This window comes from Sinocyclocheilus rhinocerous, unplaced genomic scaffold, assembly GCF_001515625.1.
Source record: "Sinocyclocheilus rhinocerous isolate Xijiao unplaced genomic scaffold, SAMN03320098_v1.1 scaffold812, whole genome shotgun sequence".
Lineage (NCBI taxonomy): Eukaryota > Metazoa > Chordata > Actinopteri > Cypriniformes > Cyprinidae > Sinocyclocheilus > Sinocyclocheilus rhinocerous.
This window is the reverse complement of record NW_015639023.1, coordinates 176,604-193,037: the sequence shown is the minus strand read 5'-3', so window position 1 is coordinate 193,037 and position 16,434 is coordinate 176,604. Positions and strand designations below refer to the sequence as shown.

General features: G+C 39.0%; 1 protein-coding gene across 1 annotated transcript in view; it reads left to right on the top strand.

The window, feature by feature from the left end:
• The window catches only part of LOC107750978 (poly(rC)-binding protein 4-like), a 35,988-nt gene extending 25,184 nt beyond the window's left edge, over nucleotides 1-10,804 (top strand). Inside the window, exons 8-12 of the mRNA XM_016566549.1 lie at nucleotides 2,627-2,668; nucleotides 2,885-2,963; nucleotides 5,255-5,307; nucleotides 8,269-8,438; nucleotides 10,071-10,804. Of these exons, the coding sequence (XP_016422035.1) occupies nucleotides 2,627-2,668; nucleotides 2,885-2,963; nucleotides 5,255-5,307; nucleotides 8,269-8,438; nucleotides 10,071-10,413 (687 nt within the window). The 3' untranslated portion in view covers nucleotides 10,414-10,804. The remainder of the gene's footprint in view (nucleotides 1-2,626; nucleotides 2,669-2,884; nucleotides 2,964-5,254; nucleotides 5,308-8,268; nucleotides 8,439-10,070) is intronic.
• Nucleotides 10,805-16,434: the final 5,630 nt, after the last annotated feature.

Genomic DNA, 16,434 nt, shown 5'->3' with positions numbered 1-16,434 from the left:
AGACATCAGCCTTAAACTTTGTTTTTGTCATTTACATCAGTTATATTTGCATAAAATACACTATATATTTTTTGTGTCAGTACATTAATGGCACATTTAAGCAGCATTAGTAAACTGTGTAAATATAAAGAAATGCCAAATCACATGCAGGTTTTTTCAGACCGGAGACCATAATTGTTTAATAATTTATTTTATTATGATATGAAACGTCCAATTTTTCTTTCAATAATGTTTTTTAAAGTTTTGCAAGAATTTCGTGATAAACTTTATTAGTTGTCATAGAAAGTGATTATAAAAGTAGGATGGCTCACTTTTTATAAGATGACTGAATTTTACATGAATTTGTAGTTTATTCTTACTTTTGGAAACCTAATTGTTTTATAATTACTACTACTACTATTATTATTATTGTTGTTATTATTATTATTATTATTATTATTTCTGTTATTTTGATAATAGTCAATAGAAAAAAATATAACCACACACACATTGTTTGTCCACAGAATAATTACACATTGTTAAATAAAAAGCGTCCCCGCACGATCCTCTATCTCCGCCAGCAGGACCTCAATTTCAGACTCGTAAAGTTTGTTTTTTTCTTTGTGCTAGTCATTCTCAAGCATAGAAATTCGGATATTGGCGTGTGCTCTTTTATATGGTAATGATATTAATTAGGGGGCGTTTACAAGGTGGAGATCTGACACCAGTCAGCTGCGCACAATTTCAAGATAATTTGCGATTTATAAATGTCACATCTGGAAGAGTTTTTTAAAGTTTTGCAAGAATTTCGTGATAAACTTTATTAGTTGTCATAGAAAGTGATTATAAAAGTAGGATGGCTCACTTTTTATAAGATGACTGAATTTTACATGAATTTGTAGTTTATTCTTACTTTTGGAAACCTAATTGTTTTATAACTACTACTACTACTACTACTACTATTATTATTATTTCTGTTGTTTCTAGAAGTACTAATTTTGATAATAGTCAACAGAAAAAATATAACCACACACATTGTTTGTCCACAGAATAATTACACATTGTTAAATAAAAAGCGTCCCCGCACGATCCTCTATCTCCGCCAGCAGGACCTCAATTTCAGACTCGTAAAGTTTGTTTTTTTCTTTGTGCTAGTCATTCTCAAGCATAGAAATTCGGATATTGGCGTGTGCTCTTTTATATGGTAATGATATTAATTAGGGGGCGTTTACAAGGCGGAGATCTGACACCAGTCAGCTGCGCACAATTTCAAGATCATTTGCGATTTATAAATGTCACATCTGGAAGAGAGGCGTACGCACGTGTTTTTGTGCGCACGTTCGTTTTCTCTGAATCGCACTTACGCACTTTTGAGAAATTATCTTAGAACAAATTTAGGACGGTTTATACGCAACATTTTATAAATGAGGCCCCAGATGCGTTGTCAGGTTTGAACTTAAATTGCGGTCTTTGCTCACACAAAGCTGTTGTATTACTTGATATGCCTTGGAATATAGTGCTCGTCTTAGTTTGCGATTGTGTCCATGACCTTCTAGTTTGCAAACCCCTTTTTTGTGCTCCATAGAAGCAAGCAAGCTGTATTTTTAACATTTTAAGCACAAATTGAAAAGGAACAGGAGGACAAACAATAAAGATGGCAAAACAAAATGGGAGCCTATCAGAGACATTGAAGGGTAGGGGTGCCAGTCACGTAGCAAACTCTGAGCTCACCTCCGGAGACAAGCTAAATCCGTCCTGACAAAGAAGGGTCATGGGTTTTTTCCACCTAAACAATGTTTGCCTTGAGAGCCGTGACCAATCTTTTTTTTTTATTATTAACTTTGCTACCAGAGACACAAACTAGGGTTGCTCCTCAACATGGACTGCCATTTCTGCATCACTGATCTTTTTTATTTTATTTTCCATTTTACCCTCCCTCGGTTTCTCTCTCTCCATCTCTCTTCCACGTTTAAACTTTTAAACAGGCTTATGCAAGAGAACCTCTGGGAACAGCACACAGCGTTCTCTGTAGCTTTTGCGTCTGGCTATTTGGCTTCTCATTCTCTTTGATGAAGAAGCCTTGATTCAGAGATCTTCTAGTTTCACATCTGTCCCCTTTAGAAAGTTGTTGAATTATAAAGGTGGGAGGGTGGTCTAGAGGGGTCAGAGACCCCCTAGTTCTGGCCTGACCAGTTGACAAGTGCCCAAATACCTTCTAAAATCAGGCAACAGAAAAGAGAAGACCAGCAAACAACTCTAGGCTTGCATGTTTATATCTTGTATAGATATATACCAATTACATATCAACATACATTCATAATTTAACAGCTTCAATGTTTAGCGTGTGCGAAAGTTCTATACCTCTTTGAGGGTTCGACATTTCTTTCAATAACATTAGGCAGTTTTGATTTAAATGCTGTTAAATGTTTGATGATAGCTTCTACCGCTTTTTTCCTGATCTGAAGATTCTGTAGAAGATGCGCAATAGTGCCCCTTACCGTAAAACAGTGTAAACATGGATTGCCAGAAAATTCCTTCAATGGTGGTGAAAGAGTTAAATAGTTATGAGGAGCTTAAAAAGAATGATTTAATAATATGTTCTAAGTGTATCTTTCAATTTTAACACTTGTTACTATTTCTCTTTCAGGCTTATACTGTACAAAACCAATACGGCATTCCACACTCAGAGGTAAGAAGCTTTAGAGAGAATTTCTGAAAACCATCTTCATACTGCATAACTTCCATTAGTTGAGTGTTCTTTTTGTGAAGTAAATGAGCTTGTTTTACAATTGTGAATGAACAATACAGTATGGTTCAATTCTCAGCTGTGTCTACTGATAATAAAACCCTTTCATACAATTGAAATGACATTTCCCTCCCATTTTTCTTTCTCTTTGTTTCTCAGTTGGCCAAGTTGCACCAATTGTCCATGCAGCATGGTCTTGCCCCCATAGCTCAACCAACGGCCACCCCAGTTCTGTCTGGTATGTTTTGCCAATCCGAGTCTCTTTGAAGAGGAAGATAATGGTTGGGATGGAGGCAGATCACACAAATTATGGGTTAGACAGTGGCATAGACTGTAATCAGCTTGTTGCCACCTTGGTCACACAAGCAGGATTCCCCTTTTAAATTGTTCACTGGAATATGGTGTAGAGGTGATCTGGTTATGTTTTCAAAGGCCAGGAACAGTGTAAATGCAAAAGGTAGGTTCTTTTTCCATTTGGTTAACTTTTACTCTACTTCTAATCGGTCTAAACTTCTTATAGAGAGAACTCTAGTGCAAAAACACCTTATATTTACCCAGAAGCACAAGTCTGCTTTAGCAGCGCTAAATCTCCTCGTACAGTGAGCGTGGATGTGACACAATTCCACCTGAGAACTCAAGCTTAAGTACATGGAATCAAACAGACCTCCCAAAGACCCAGAGGCCACCCAAGTTCAAGGTAATACACCTGAGCTCCATGGAGCATACTGCACATGCAGATTACAGCTGCAAAAATGGGGCCAAGCTTTACAAGGCTCCACAGTCAGCTCCTGGGGCTTCTCAGAGGCATGACAAATGTCCAGCTAAAGAAAAAGGAGGGACTGTCTTCTTTTCTTGCTCCTTCACTTTTTTTTCCATTGCACAGAACCAGACATCCAATTATACAGCCACCCCAAGATATTCAGCGATGTCTTTCCAGTTGTATGGAGTTTCCCAACATTTGCCAAAGGTTTTGTTGTGTAGGCCCTCTAAAGCCAACAGACTGTTGAATATTACGTAAATAAGCACTTTTGGAGCAAATGTGAGAATCAAAAAGCCCCTTCAAGGAATTGAGTGGTCGAAACAAATGTAATAGTTGCCCCCTGCCGCTAAAACTACAAGAGCACATCCTATCATGATATGGCTGGGGAATTCGATTATGTCTGAGGTAAAAAGCTCATCAGTCAAGGCAATGTTTCAGTCTATTAAATAGGCCCCTGTTGGGTTGGGAGGCACTGCTGGGTCTGGGCCTCCTGCTGAGACAGGAAGTAGATGGAAAGAGAAACAGGCTCGCTCTGTGCCCATCCCTGTTGAAAAAAAAAAACAGCATATTCTGGTTAGGTATGTTTTGAAGCATGGCTGCTGGGTTGAGATGGGCCTTAGCTGGTTTAAGCTGGTCATGTGCTGGTCCTAAGCAACTAGTTCCTGCTCAGGACCAGCACATTACCAGCTCATGACCAGCTGAGGACCAGCTTGACTGTTTGGAATCATGACAGTAAAATAGGGCATTCTAAGTCCATCTACTGCATTATTTCCTCTCGCAATCAGTAGAAAATGTGGTTAACACCTGGTCATGCATGAACAAAATAAATACCATCATATACCATGAAACTGGTATAATTTTGAAAAATACTGTGATATAAATTTTTGGTCTTACTGCCCAGCACTAATTTAATCTCTACCGAGCATTAGTGGCATAATGTTGATTCACAGGCCTAGGTTTTGGTTTTGGCTTATGAACAAGCTAAGAGGCTCTTTTATGGTAAACCAATTTAAAAGGGTTATACATTTAGTAGTTTGTGAGGTAACCTAGTCTAAGTGGTTGATCAGTTGGACTAGTGACTATCGGGATATGAGGGTTAAGGGTATCCTGGTTAACCACCCTGACTAAGCTAATGGGGACTTAGTTGAGCTGGTTAACCTTGTTCTGAAACAGCTTGACCACTGTAGGCTGGTATAACCTGTTTTTTTTTATTTCCAGGATGCAAGGATAAAGAACCTTTATGATTTACACACAATATATAATTTTAAAAACAATTCCAGGTCGTCCCTCCCTAAACTCATGCCATTAGTTGAGCTACTGTTGCTATGTTGATCCAATTAAACAGATTGCGATTTGGTTTGATGCTGCTGATTTGGTACAGTCCTTGCGTTTTAAATAGTCTGAATGAGTTAAAAATTGGTTTTGGGCTGTAACTTCATCGTATCAGTGAATTAACCTGAACTGTTTCACTGTCCTGCTGAGTTTAACTCCTACCCAAATTAAACACACTTGAACCAGCTAGTCAAGTCCTTTAGGTTGTTATTTACAATGAACATACAAAAGAGTAAAGGGAGAAAGAAAATGCGCTGTGCATGATGGTTGAAAATAACACATCCTAAGATTACTCTTATCCACATTAGTTCAGAGGAGCTTCTGTCAAATTTAGAAGAAGAACAAATGCTGAACAAAAAGAAAGGGAAAGAAAGAAGAAAGCAAGCAGTGAATTCTACTATCGTTTGTTAACTTGGTACCTATTCCTCTTCCAGCAGGTATCGAGTCCAGTTCCCAGACAGCATCACAAGAACTTCTCATTCCAAATGACGTAAGTGCAAAAATGTATTTTTGCAAGTATCACATTACTCATGCTAATCATTGATATTCTGTACAACAGCACTTTTGCTTTAGTAATAATGCTTAATTATGTTTATGTTGTGTGTGAAGACATTATTAAATCTTTTGAGGACAGTCAGATCTTTGTTTTAGACTTAAGTTAAGTGCTTTCTGTAGAAAGCCTTTTTTTTTTTTTAAAGAGCACCTCTCATGACACACTTTGGCCATACAGAAATCCTGAAACTTTTCTTTCAAACACACCGACTTGTGTCTTTTTATCTGTCCACCCCCTGCTCTGCTAGAAGAGCTTCACAAGATCCAGTTCAATCCTGTCATGGTGTCTGACATGCTTAGCACTCCTCTGCTGTCAAAACAGAGACGGTAAATAAAGCCAGAGCCCTTTGTCAGAGCTCTAGGTTGTGGTGCAGACCCCGCACCCCGGGGGCCAACTGGACGTTCCCTTCATGCCTTCTGACTGGTGCTCCCTCTCGCCTCCACGTCTCCCTGAGATCACAGGATTAATCGACTGGCCAAGGGCCCAGTCGTGGAATTTCTGACCATACTCAATACATGCATTCAGCTCCCATTGTTTTGTTATTTTAAGCCCTCATGCCCAACTAGTAATAATCTACAATTAAGGCAGCAATTTTTAGTAAAACGGTGCTGTTCACATAAGTTTGTGTATTGTCTGACTTTTCCCATTATCTCACTCTCACACCAGTTAAACAGTTTATATTCTAAAAAGTCATTGTAATGTTCTTTATCAAACTGTTTTTGAAAACAATTGCATGTCCTATGTGAACTACTACTTATTCATTTAGTGTTGTCAGTAAATGTAGTTAGTGATCGTTTCAACAATTATTCTTAGAATATGCCAAGTGCTCTTATACAAATGAGTGTGAAGCTTACATAGTGCTTACATCAGCATTTTTGATTTCTTGCGCAGCTGTAATGACTGAGTGGATGCATTATCTAGAGTGATTCCGTACAAGCAAATTCATTGACTACCTTGATGCACATGAACAAGAACCCAGCTCTTATCACATTGACACCAGCTTCAAATAAATCTTGACTTCCTGAATGCATTCATTAGGTGCTAGACCTCATTTCTAAACCTCAACGTACATGGTAAACTTCAAAGAAACTTCACCAATTTCTCCAATCAAGGGCTAATTTAGCATGCTTGTACATTCATATTCCTGCGTAAAGCCATAAACAAGGCAATGGAAAGCATGAATTATTTAAATTCCCTCACAGCGATGCAATTCCAAGGCAAGGCGACATCAAACGCTTGGCAGACTAAGTTGTTTATCATTCGCAATCAGGTTTCGCTCTATAGAGGAGCAGTTTCTCCATGGTGAACCATTCCTCTAAATCGGTAGAAACACGTCGCAATTAGATTGGGATCAGATCAGTGCTCTAGAGCGCAGTAGTGGATGCAGAGACTGCCCTGTGAGAGGTGGACGCGACCATCAGCGATACCAGTTTTAGTTGGCAGGAAATGTGTTCGTGCTCCCCATACTTTCAAAACTACGACCTAAGAAGTAGATTCACCTAAAATAGACCTGTCTTCAGCTTGACTAGGGTATACATACCTGTCTCTCGCTTCGGACAGATTTGACCCCAATCATGCACCTTGATTTCAATGGATACAAAGAAATCAATAAAACATAAGTATTTGTTTGGAACTGGTAAATTTGACAGTTGGAGTTTCATACTTTGTTTCATTGATATGTTGCTGGAGGATGGATAATTCAAAGAGTTCAAAAAATGTAGGATATCAGTGGGCAAATATGTGGTGCAGTGCAGAGGACATGCTAGAATCCTCTACGTCAGGGTGGCAGTGAGACCTGGCGGTCGACTATAAGCACTTAGCCACAATCAGCTGAGCCATTAATAGCCCCTGGGCACCAGGGAGAGCGGTGTGACGAATCAGGAGCTTTGACGTTCATATGACTCGTGAGGAAAGGAATGCTTTGTGGAGCAATTCTTGCTCCCATAATCCAACTCACACTCAAAGTGAGGGTTGGGGGCTGGGATGCAGGGTGGACAAAATACAAGCTGTCAGTCATTTGAATGACAAACCGTTAACTCATCCCAGTTGGGGTCACTCCACTTTATCATTGTCTGAGCTTGACACCAAGCCTTGAGGTCACCCAACCCCCTTGGTCCACTTCCTTGTGGACACCTTCCACAGAAGGTACAGTAATCTGGATTCATACAGTAGGTTTTGGCTGTGTTGGATTGCCTCAAATATTTAAAAAAAAAACTTGATGCTGCCACAGTAGGATGAATTGGTTCACCACCTGCTGTTGGTTTAAACTGACCTTCTGGATCTGCAGAACTATTAGCAGATGCTTGTTACAGAGACAATGCCAATGCACAGACACAGTCATCTTAGGCCCAGATGAACAAACACAACAAACCAGCACCTCAAAGTCAACCATGATGACATGCACACAAAGAGAGATTGAAGTGTTTGTCAAGGAACGCATTAGATACAGGCATGAGTGTGCAAATACTGTCCCTGAAATCAATAGTCACTTGGGCAGTAGGACCCAGGTTTTATGAATTTCTGGATTGCAGTTGACCAAGCTCCAGGGAAATGATCCTGATGTGGAATCTGAGCGACACAATTTTAGTTTTCTTTAAACTGGCTTGGCTCTCATAATGCTTATTTTGCAATATGCACCATGACCATTGGTGTCCCATCATGTTCCCTGAGGACCACTGTCCTGCTGAGTTTAACTCCTACCCAAATTAAACACACTTGAACCAGCTAGTCAAGGTCTTCAGGATTTCTAGAAACCTCCAGGCAGGTGTAAGGAAGTGTATGGACTTTGGCCCTCCAGAGGCTGGATTAGACACCCCTGTCTTAGAGGGAAATAGTGCCAATGAATAGCTGTTTATATATAATATTTATTAAACTGATTGGTCTTTTATTTCCCCACAGCTGATTGGTTCAATAATTGGCAGACAGGGTACAAAAATCAACGAGATCCGCCAGGTGTCAGGGGCTCAGATCAAGATCGGCAGTCAACTGGACAGCACTAGTGACCGACACGTCACCATCACGGGCTCCCCAATCAGCATCAACTTGGCCCAGTATCTAATCACATCCTGGTAAGCACTGGAAGCCATTCCATCATAACAGAACTAGGGTGTTTGAACTTGACCACTCCATGTGTTTATGTGGCATCATTTACACCATAATGTTGTAGAGCACCCTGAAGTAGGAGACCCTGACAAAACCTCTGGAATTTGCAATCAGGGGTCTTTCCAGTCCATAGTTTGCTGGCCAAAAGAAGCAGTCTTGAGCAAAAGCACTGCACAACTACAAAGCAAGGAGATGTGGTAGGAAGAAGCCAGGCTGAGGAATTAATTGGGCAAGTTTCAAGCCAGAAGCTTGTTAAAGCTTAAAGGCAGAGTATTTTGGCTGCCTCATAGACAGACTGTAATTTTTTCCCACGAGATCTATGTGGTTGCAATTTGATCAAATGTTGTGTCAGGCAAGAAAGCAGTAAATTCCTGACAGCTCAGTTCATCAGCGAAGACTTCTCCATCAATGCTGGGGCACAATTTCATTTGCTAATGTAACAAAATTAATAGTTCTGTTCTTTACCCAGGCTTATAAAAATTCTTCTAAATGAGTGAATGAGTGAGAGAATGAGTAAATTCATTCTCCAAATGAGTGGCTTCTTTATTTATTCCCACATTTCTGTGCTGGCTAGAAAAGAAATTAAGATTTCTATCAGATGCAGTGTCGTGTGAAAAATAATATATTAATTCTTCTAGCATATTATGACTCAGCAGGTTGACAAGAGAGCAATAATTGGGTCCTGAATGAAATATTTATGCTTGTCTCAGGTGTGTTCAACAAGCAGACCGGTGCAGAATGTCAAACTCACTCTGAGAAGCCCCTCATTATTTTATTTGAAATATGTTACTGAGGCATCCTGCATGGAAAAATTACTATGTTGGTTTTGGGAAAGCTTTTGTTGTTTTGTTCCTGTCTTAATATTATTGATTTTAGTGGTTTCCCATCAGTTGAATTCATGTCAGTTTGGTTTTGGACACGTGACGGCAACACACGCCGATCCCAGAGCAACCGAAGGCACTCTAGCGTCAGAATACTTCCTTAATGAGTCAGCTCCATCAAGCCATTAAAAATCAAACATGATTATTCATGTCCTGGATGAAGTCTGGAGACGTCACCCCCAATCATTGTCACTCTCGAAGAATACTTCCTCCGAGACAGATGTCTCGTTTCAATGCATTGCATCAGAGCGTTCTGCATATTGAACACACCCCATACTTGATAATGTCCTGAGAAATCAGTTATGCGCCCTCGATATATACGTTAATGGCAGAGCACATTTGATTACATGCATTTGTCAACATGTTACTCTGTGCAAATGCATATTTTTGACGACTTGATAAGAGATAAAGGAAATGCTACTGAAATTGAAATCATTTTGTTTCTTTTCCCAAAGCCCCTACCCAAGCCATCACCCTGAATTAAACAGCTCCTTTCCCATGAGTGCCAAGGTCCCCCCTCAAATAATCTGTTGCAACCACCAGCAAAACACACCTCTCTTATGATTTTTTGTTTCTGTTTTTGATTCTTTTTTTATTTCTCTCAATTTTTGTTTAACATGTCTTTTATTTAACCTTCTAACCCTTCTCCATCCGGCTCCCCTCCCTTGTCCTTCCACCCTCCTCTCCTCCACCTCCTTCCTTCCCACCCTCATACAGTTTAGAGACCGCCAAATCCACTGCCCAGTCCTCCTCCATGTCGACCCCTGTAGACCTCAACATGAGCTTCACCCAGACTGCTCCCCATGCATCGTCCTCTGCCGCAGCCCTGGCAGCGATGGGCGGCCTGCCCCATGCTCCAATCTTGGGCGCCCCCTATACCCTCCCCCTCTCCAGCCTCCTGGGAATCAAATCCGTCCCCTTCCTGACACTCTCGGCCCCTGCTGCCACAGCTGCTGCCGCCGCTGCCCCCACCCACGGCACCTTGGCCTCCTACACCGCCAAGATCTCCTCCGCCAACGGCATTAAGAAACCAGAGCGACAGAAGTTTGCGCCCTACTGAAGAGGAACTACTGAGTACCTCCTTTGTTTCCGAGAGAGGAATACTTTGAGGGTTCTTCTCTTCTAGCCTGATGTAGCGGTGTAGAAACAGACAGTACCAACTTATTTTCTTTTTGGTTTAGTAGCTTGTCCTGAAATAACTGTAGGAAAATAATGGCATAAATTTTAATTATTACTTTTTTTTGGCTGAGGTAGCCGCTAAAGCCATAGACTATTCCTAATCTCCTTTTCCCCCCGAAATCTTTACACACGTTTATTGTCTGCTCTTATTTATTGATAATAACGAAATATTCCCGCAAAGAGTTTATAACGTAGAACACTGTTGACTGATGCTAATCTCTTATGTATCAGCTTTTATACAATGATGTCTGTGAATGCTTCTGTATACAACTTCCTGATTTTTTTAGACACACGTTTATTGTCTGCTCTTATTTATTGATAATAACGAAATATTCCCGCAAAGAGTTTATAACGTAGAACACTGTTGACTGATGCTAATCTCTTATGTATCAGCTTTTATACAATGATGTCTGTGAATGCTTCTGTATACAACTTCCTGATTTTTTTAGAAATCTTTAAATGATGTATTAAAACAAATATGAAAAAAAAGGAAATGTTTTTAAAAATGACAACAGATCTAAACCTTGCTTTTGTGTTACATTTTTACGTTTTGTTCGCATTCGTTCTGAAATGTTATTTATTTTATTTATTGTGCGGAGTGTTTCTTCTACAGTCAATGTTTGTTTTCTGTAACGGCTGCAGGTTAAAAAAAATCTTTTCAAATTTCTTCCATTGATCATGGTTGCATACGTCCTGAAAAAGACACACGTCTAAGTAACCACGAACAAAATAGTTGTTTAAGAAGTTTCTTTACTTTCTATGGGAAGTGTATGGTGCCACGTTGAATTCTGGTGTGATTAAATATCCAAATACGAAACAGCTAGCAAATTAATTTCAAAACTTTGGCTAGCCATGGCAGTATATGGACAATATAATTTCAGGGGGTTTCTTTCACCATTTCTAATGGCATAAAATGACTACTATGCATGGTGACTGCCCTTGTCGGAAACTAATGCTGCATGTTGACTTGGCCCCTCACACTAGCGAAGATAGCTAACGCGTAGGTCTCTGTCGATGGCGTTAAAAATAGGCAGTGTTGCAGAAGAGCGATATTGGTTTGAAAATACTAAAATATACACATATAGCAGACGTACACGTAAACATGCTTCAAGTGTAGCTACAGTAATCATTATGCTCGATCACAGAGTATATTACGTGGACTGACTTTTTGTTTTTGTTTTTTTCTTTAAAAAAAAAAAAAAATAGAAATAATCACACTTATTTTTCTAAACCTAAAGTCCTAAAAATTTAATGTGACCACTCACACGATTCATTCACTTGGTAGATGTAGTGTAACTTTGACTCGTGTTTGTCATTTGTTTTCTTTAGCGTAATTTTTTGTTTTGTTTAGATCTTCTCAAACGTCTTTCCCACACTCATTTGCATGAATTTAACTTGGCGTCTATGCAAAACATCTCGGGGGCGGTTCAGCGAGGTATCCTATGTCATGCTTCATAGATGGCCCTAAATAAACCACCGTTGGGAAAGGGCTATCGGCAAAGACGGAACCCAAGTCAAGGACAATGATGCTCTCAAATTTATGAACCATGCTATGTATAATATATATACATAAATATATATGTTCTATTATATCCATATTTCCCATTCCAAAGCCTAACACATAACCACCGTTTCACACACTATACGACACAGTGTGACTATGATAAACACTGTCACACTTCACCGTGATAATTCCACGATAGCCGGACATGGTTCGAAAACTGTTCAGATGCTTGAATTATCGAGGTCTGGTTTTTGGATTCACATGAGGTTTCGTTTGTCAGCCTTGGCATAAATGCAACTCTTGTTTTAGTTTTATTCATCAATGCCATACAAATGAATAAAAACAATACTGTATTAACGTAATCCAGTCTCTTTTGTTCTTTCTCAGCTGCGTGAAATGAAACAGCATTAACATTATTAGCTGAGTGTGAATGCTGTGACAATGATTAACAATTCAGTTTTGTTTGTTTTTTTTTAATAGGAAGTTTAGACCTGTAAAAGTGTTTGAACTTAACACCTCAAATAAACAAGCAATTAAAACTTAGCCCTAAGGTACAATGTGTGTTTTATTAAAGCAATAATCCACTCAAGGCCATTATATTGCAGCGATTTTATCATGGGTAAGGGGTGTTGATAAGGTTAGGCATGACACAAAGTCCCTTAACTATGGTAAAATCAGTGTGCTTTATGACCTCCAGTGCGATGTTGCTTGCATAAAATGGCACCAACAGTAATATAAGACAAGCAATATTCATTTTCTTTACAGTAATTTTCTTCAAAATCAAATTTGTGAGTTGAAGCTTGCCAAATTTTGATTCAAAGCAAAAAAATACTGACATAATTGAATCAGACTTTAGACACAGAGATATGAAACTTATAAGCAATACGTAATAAGCAATAAGTATAAAACTAGCCTATATAAGTTTAAGGTCAACATGAAATAGAAATTCACCCTGTCTATTTTCAAGATGCATCTTATATATACTTTTGCATTTGCAATTTTTTTATCAAAATGTTATAACTTGATCTTCCAGTGAAACGGCAGACTTCTCTCTGGTGACATATGTTGGACTTCTCCAATTACTTTGTCCACTTAAACTCTGCCCCTTTATTAAAATTGACCGCAAGCTCGCATTTACATCCTATTCAGATTGCATTTTCCCCTTTCTGACAATTTATTAAACTTACATCACAATATGTTTATGTATGTCACATTTGTCACTTCTGTTACATAGCAACTTCTACAAAAAAAAACAAAAAAAAGTAGTAGTTCGAGACTGACTCGATTACATAATCTGGAATGTGTGATGAAATTGTACAGTCACTACTGAACTCTTTTGATGCAACTTCTGTTTCTGAAGAAAGTAAACATTTTTTGGCATGTTTAAAGGGACAGTTCACCCATAAATGCCAATTTTGTCACTATTTACTCCGCCTAATGTTGTTCCAAACATGTAAGAATTTATTTCTTCTGTTAAACACAATATATTTTAAAGAATGCTGGTAAACAAACAGTTTCTGGTAGCCTTCGACTTCCACAGTATGTTTTCCATATTAAGGAAGTCGATGGCTACCAGCAGATTTTTGGTTACCAACATTCTTCAAAATATATTTTCAGTGTTCAACAGAACAAAGAACTCTCCCTTTAATAGCCATTGAAATGCTTCACCAGACCCATATACCATCACTAATCTCTTGCTACATCTGTCATGAAAGGTTAATATGCTTACGTTAAAAATGGAATCTTCGAATCAGCTTTTCTCTGCATTCATTATGCAGTCTTAATACCAACACACAGTTATTAGACGATGTGCCTGTTCTGTCAACATCGACGTTACGTTTTTACAAGGTTAGCATCCTCTCAAAAGCTAATTAAAAAGCCATCGCGCAGTGGGATTTTAAAATAAGCAGTCAAAAATAAGACATCCCACTTTTGTTTGAACAAGTCTCTGTTGTGTCACTCAGTGCAGACGGTGTATTTTCATTTCTGAGGAAAAGACCCTTGAGACTAGTACAGCTGAATCTCAATAGCGATAGCCAAAATTCATGTGTATAATAAACAAACTCCGCTATAATAACATGCTGACACATCAGCCGCCCTTTCTATCTTACTAACCTGGGCCGAGAGTGCCGCCCATGGCGCTTTGCCATCACGCCACCAAATGCAACGACGCCAGAGATGAAAGCAGTCTATGAATAAAGCTTACACCTCGCAGCAGCTGCTCAAACACAAACAAATTCTTACAGGCGGGGTTTTCAGTCCCGAACGGGTGGGGGTGTGTGTAATGACAGCCTAAACACTGTCTACATCTCTCACAAAGGAGCTCGCCGATGCCCACACGCGACAATCCGTGACATCTTGCGCAAAAAAAAAAACCCAAGTTTGGTGTCCTCTATTGATGTGGACTGTCCACGGCCTGAGACGGATACTTTACAAGAGTAATTATGCAACGATAACCTCCTACACCCAGCGAGTGGAATAATAATTGCAATTTACCAACAATTAAAGACAATCCGGAGACAAAGCAGTTGGAAACGGAAGCTGGTAATTATATGGTGATGGCCAGTTGGCTGTGGTGGGAGCTGAACACCAGTGGGCTTGGCATGCGAATAAAAGCACATGCTCTGTGCCATGTGCTTGGGGTAAAAAAAACATCAAACTGGAATTGAATTCAGAGGAAAGTGAAATTCATCTCACTCCATTAAACAGAAACTAGAGTGTATTTTTAGCCTATAGCTATTCAGAATTATTTAGGGCCACTGTGACCTTCCCCAGAGGCAATGCGAAAGCCTGTAAAATATTTTGAACGTAATAAGAAAGATGGAGAAAGAGAAAATTGCAAGTTCATCTCTTATTAGCAGGCCAAACAAAACATCCAGTTTCCATCACGATAAACGTCTTGAGATGATAGATTATTTTCCCTGTACACCTTGGCCTGGATTTGCCCTTGGCAGTGTTGTTATAGTATTAATAATCAGTGTTGGGCAAGTTACTTCCAAAATGTAATACATTATATATTACTAGTTACTGTTATTAGTAATGCGTTATATTACTGCGTTACAGCAAAACGTAATATACTACTGTAATATTATTACTTTTGTAATGTGTTACTCCCAACACTGTTAATAATATAGTATTTAGAATTAGGTTTTATTTTTATATTTGCAGTTTTCATTTTACTTTTAGCTTATGTTTTATTTTAAGTTTTATGTGCTTTTGTGTGTGTGTGTGTGTGTGCATCAATATATTTATTTTATTTTTAATTTTAGTAGCTTAAAGGGGTGGTTGATTGCGATTTCACTTTTTTAATGTTAGTTAGTGTGTAATGTTGCTGTTTGAGCATAAAGGTGCACGTAAAAATCTATTTATATATGAATCGCGATTCTGTCTTCTAACGATTCTAATGGATTCACAGGTTTCAAAATCAATGTTCTCAAGCAGCGGTTCTTAATACTGTTCTTCACGTCCCCCTGCTCTGCACACGCTCTGCACCTCTCTCGCTCTCTCATTCAGCTCAGCTCCAACAATGAACTGTTCCAATTATACACTTATTTTCACATAGCTATGAGAAGCGTTAAACATGGGCGCGTGCAGTTGCCGTAATGTATTAAAGCTTTAATCAGAATAAAACCGTATATTAAAAGCTAACATAAGCAGTAGCATTTACAAATAACAGCATATCTAAAAGTATGAGACAACAACAAACAAAAAACATAGGCCTACCATTAAAAGCCGTGCTTGCACAGGTTCTGCACGATCCTCTTCAATAATATCCTCTGCTTCTCAATCGGGCTCAAACTGATAAGCGATATTAACGATGCAGCTGTTTACAATACAACCCGGAGCACATGCCTCTGAGGTGAGGGGCGGGACGTTTAGACGCGCACTAGAGGCGGTTTAGCCAATCACAACACACTGGGCTAGCTAACCAATCAGAGCCCATCGCCTATTTCTGAGGGAGGGCGGGGCTTCATAAAAACAGGAAAAGATCAGTCTGTTTCTCAGAAAAGGGACAGAGCTGTGTGGAATAAAGGTAAATTATGTGAAAAAGAATGCATTTTTTTTAAACGAAGCATTAACACGTTAGACTGCACCCCATAAACACAATCAAGCCTAGAAAAAACCCAGTGAACCACCCCTTTAAGTATTTCATTTGTTTATTTCAGTTTCAGTATTTTAATTTAGGGTTTTCATCTAATATCTATTTCAGTTAACTTTGAATTTGTTTTAAGTTAACAACTTGTGACAACAGCCCTTCATTATCAAGTTGTAGTATATTAGCAAGTCTTTTCTTAAAAAAAGGCACGTCTACCAACTTTTTGGCCTATAATCTTATATTTTAAAAGCGAAGTGTGTAATTTCTGTACCACCAGAATTGAACTGCAAAAAATAATGACC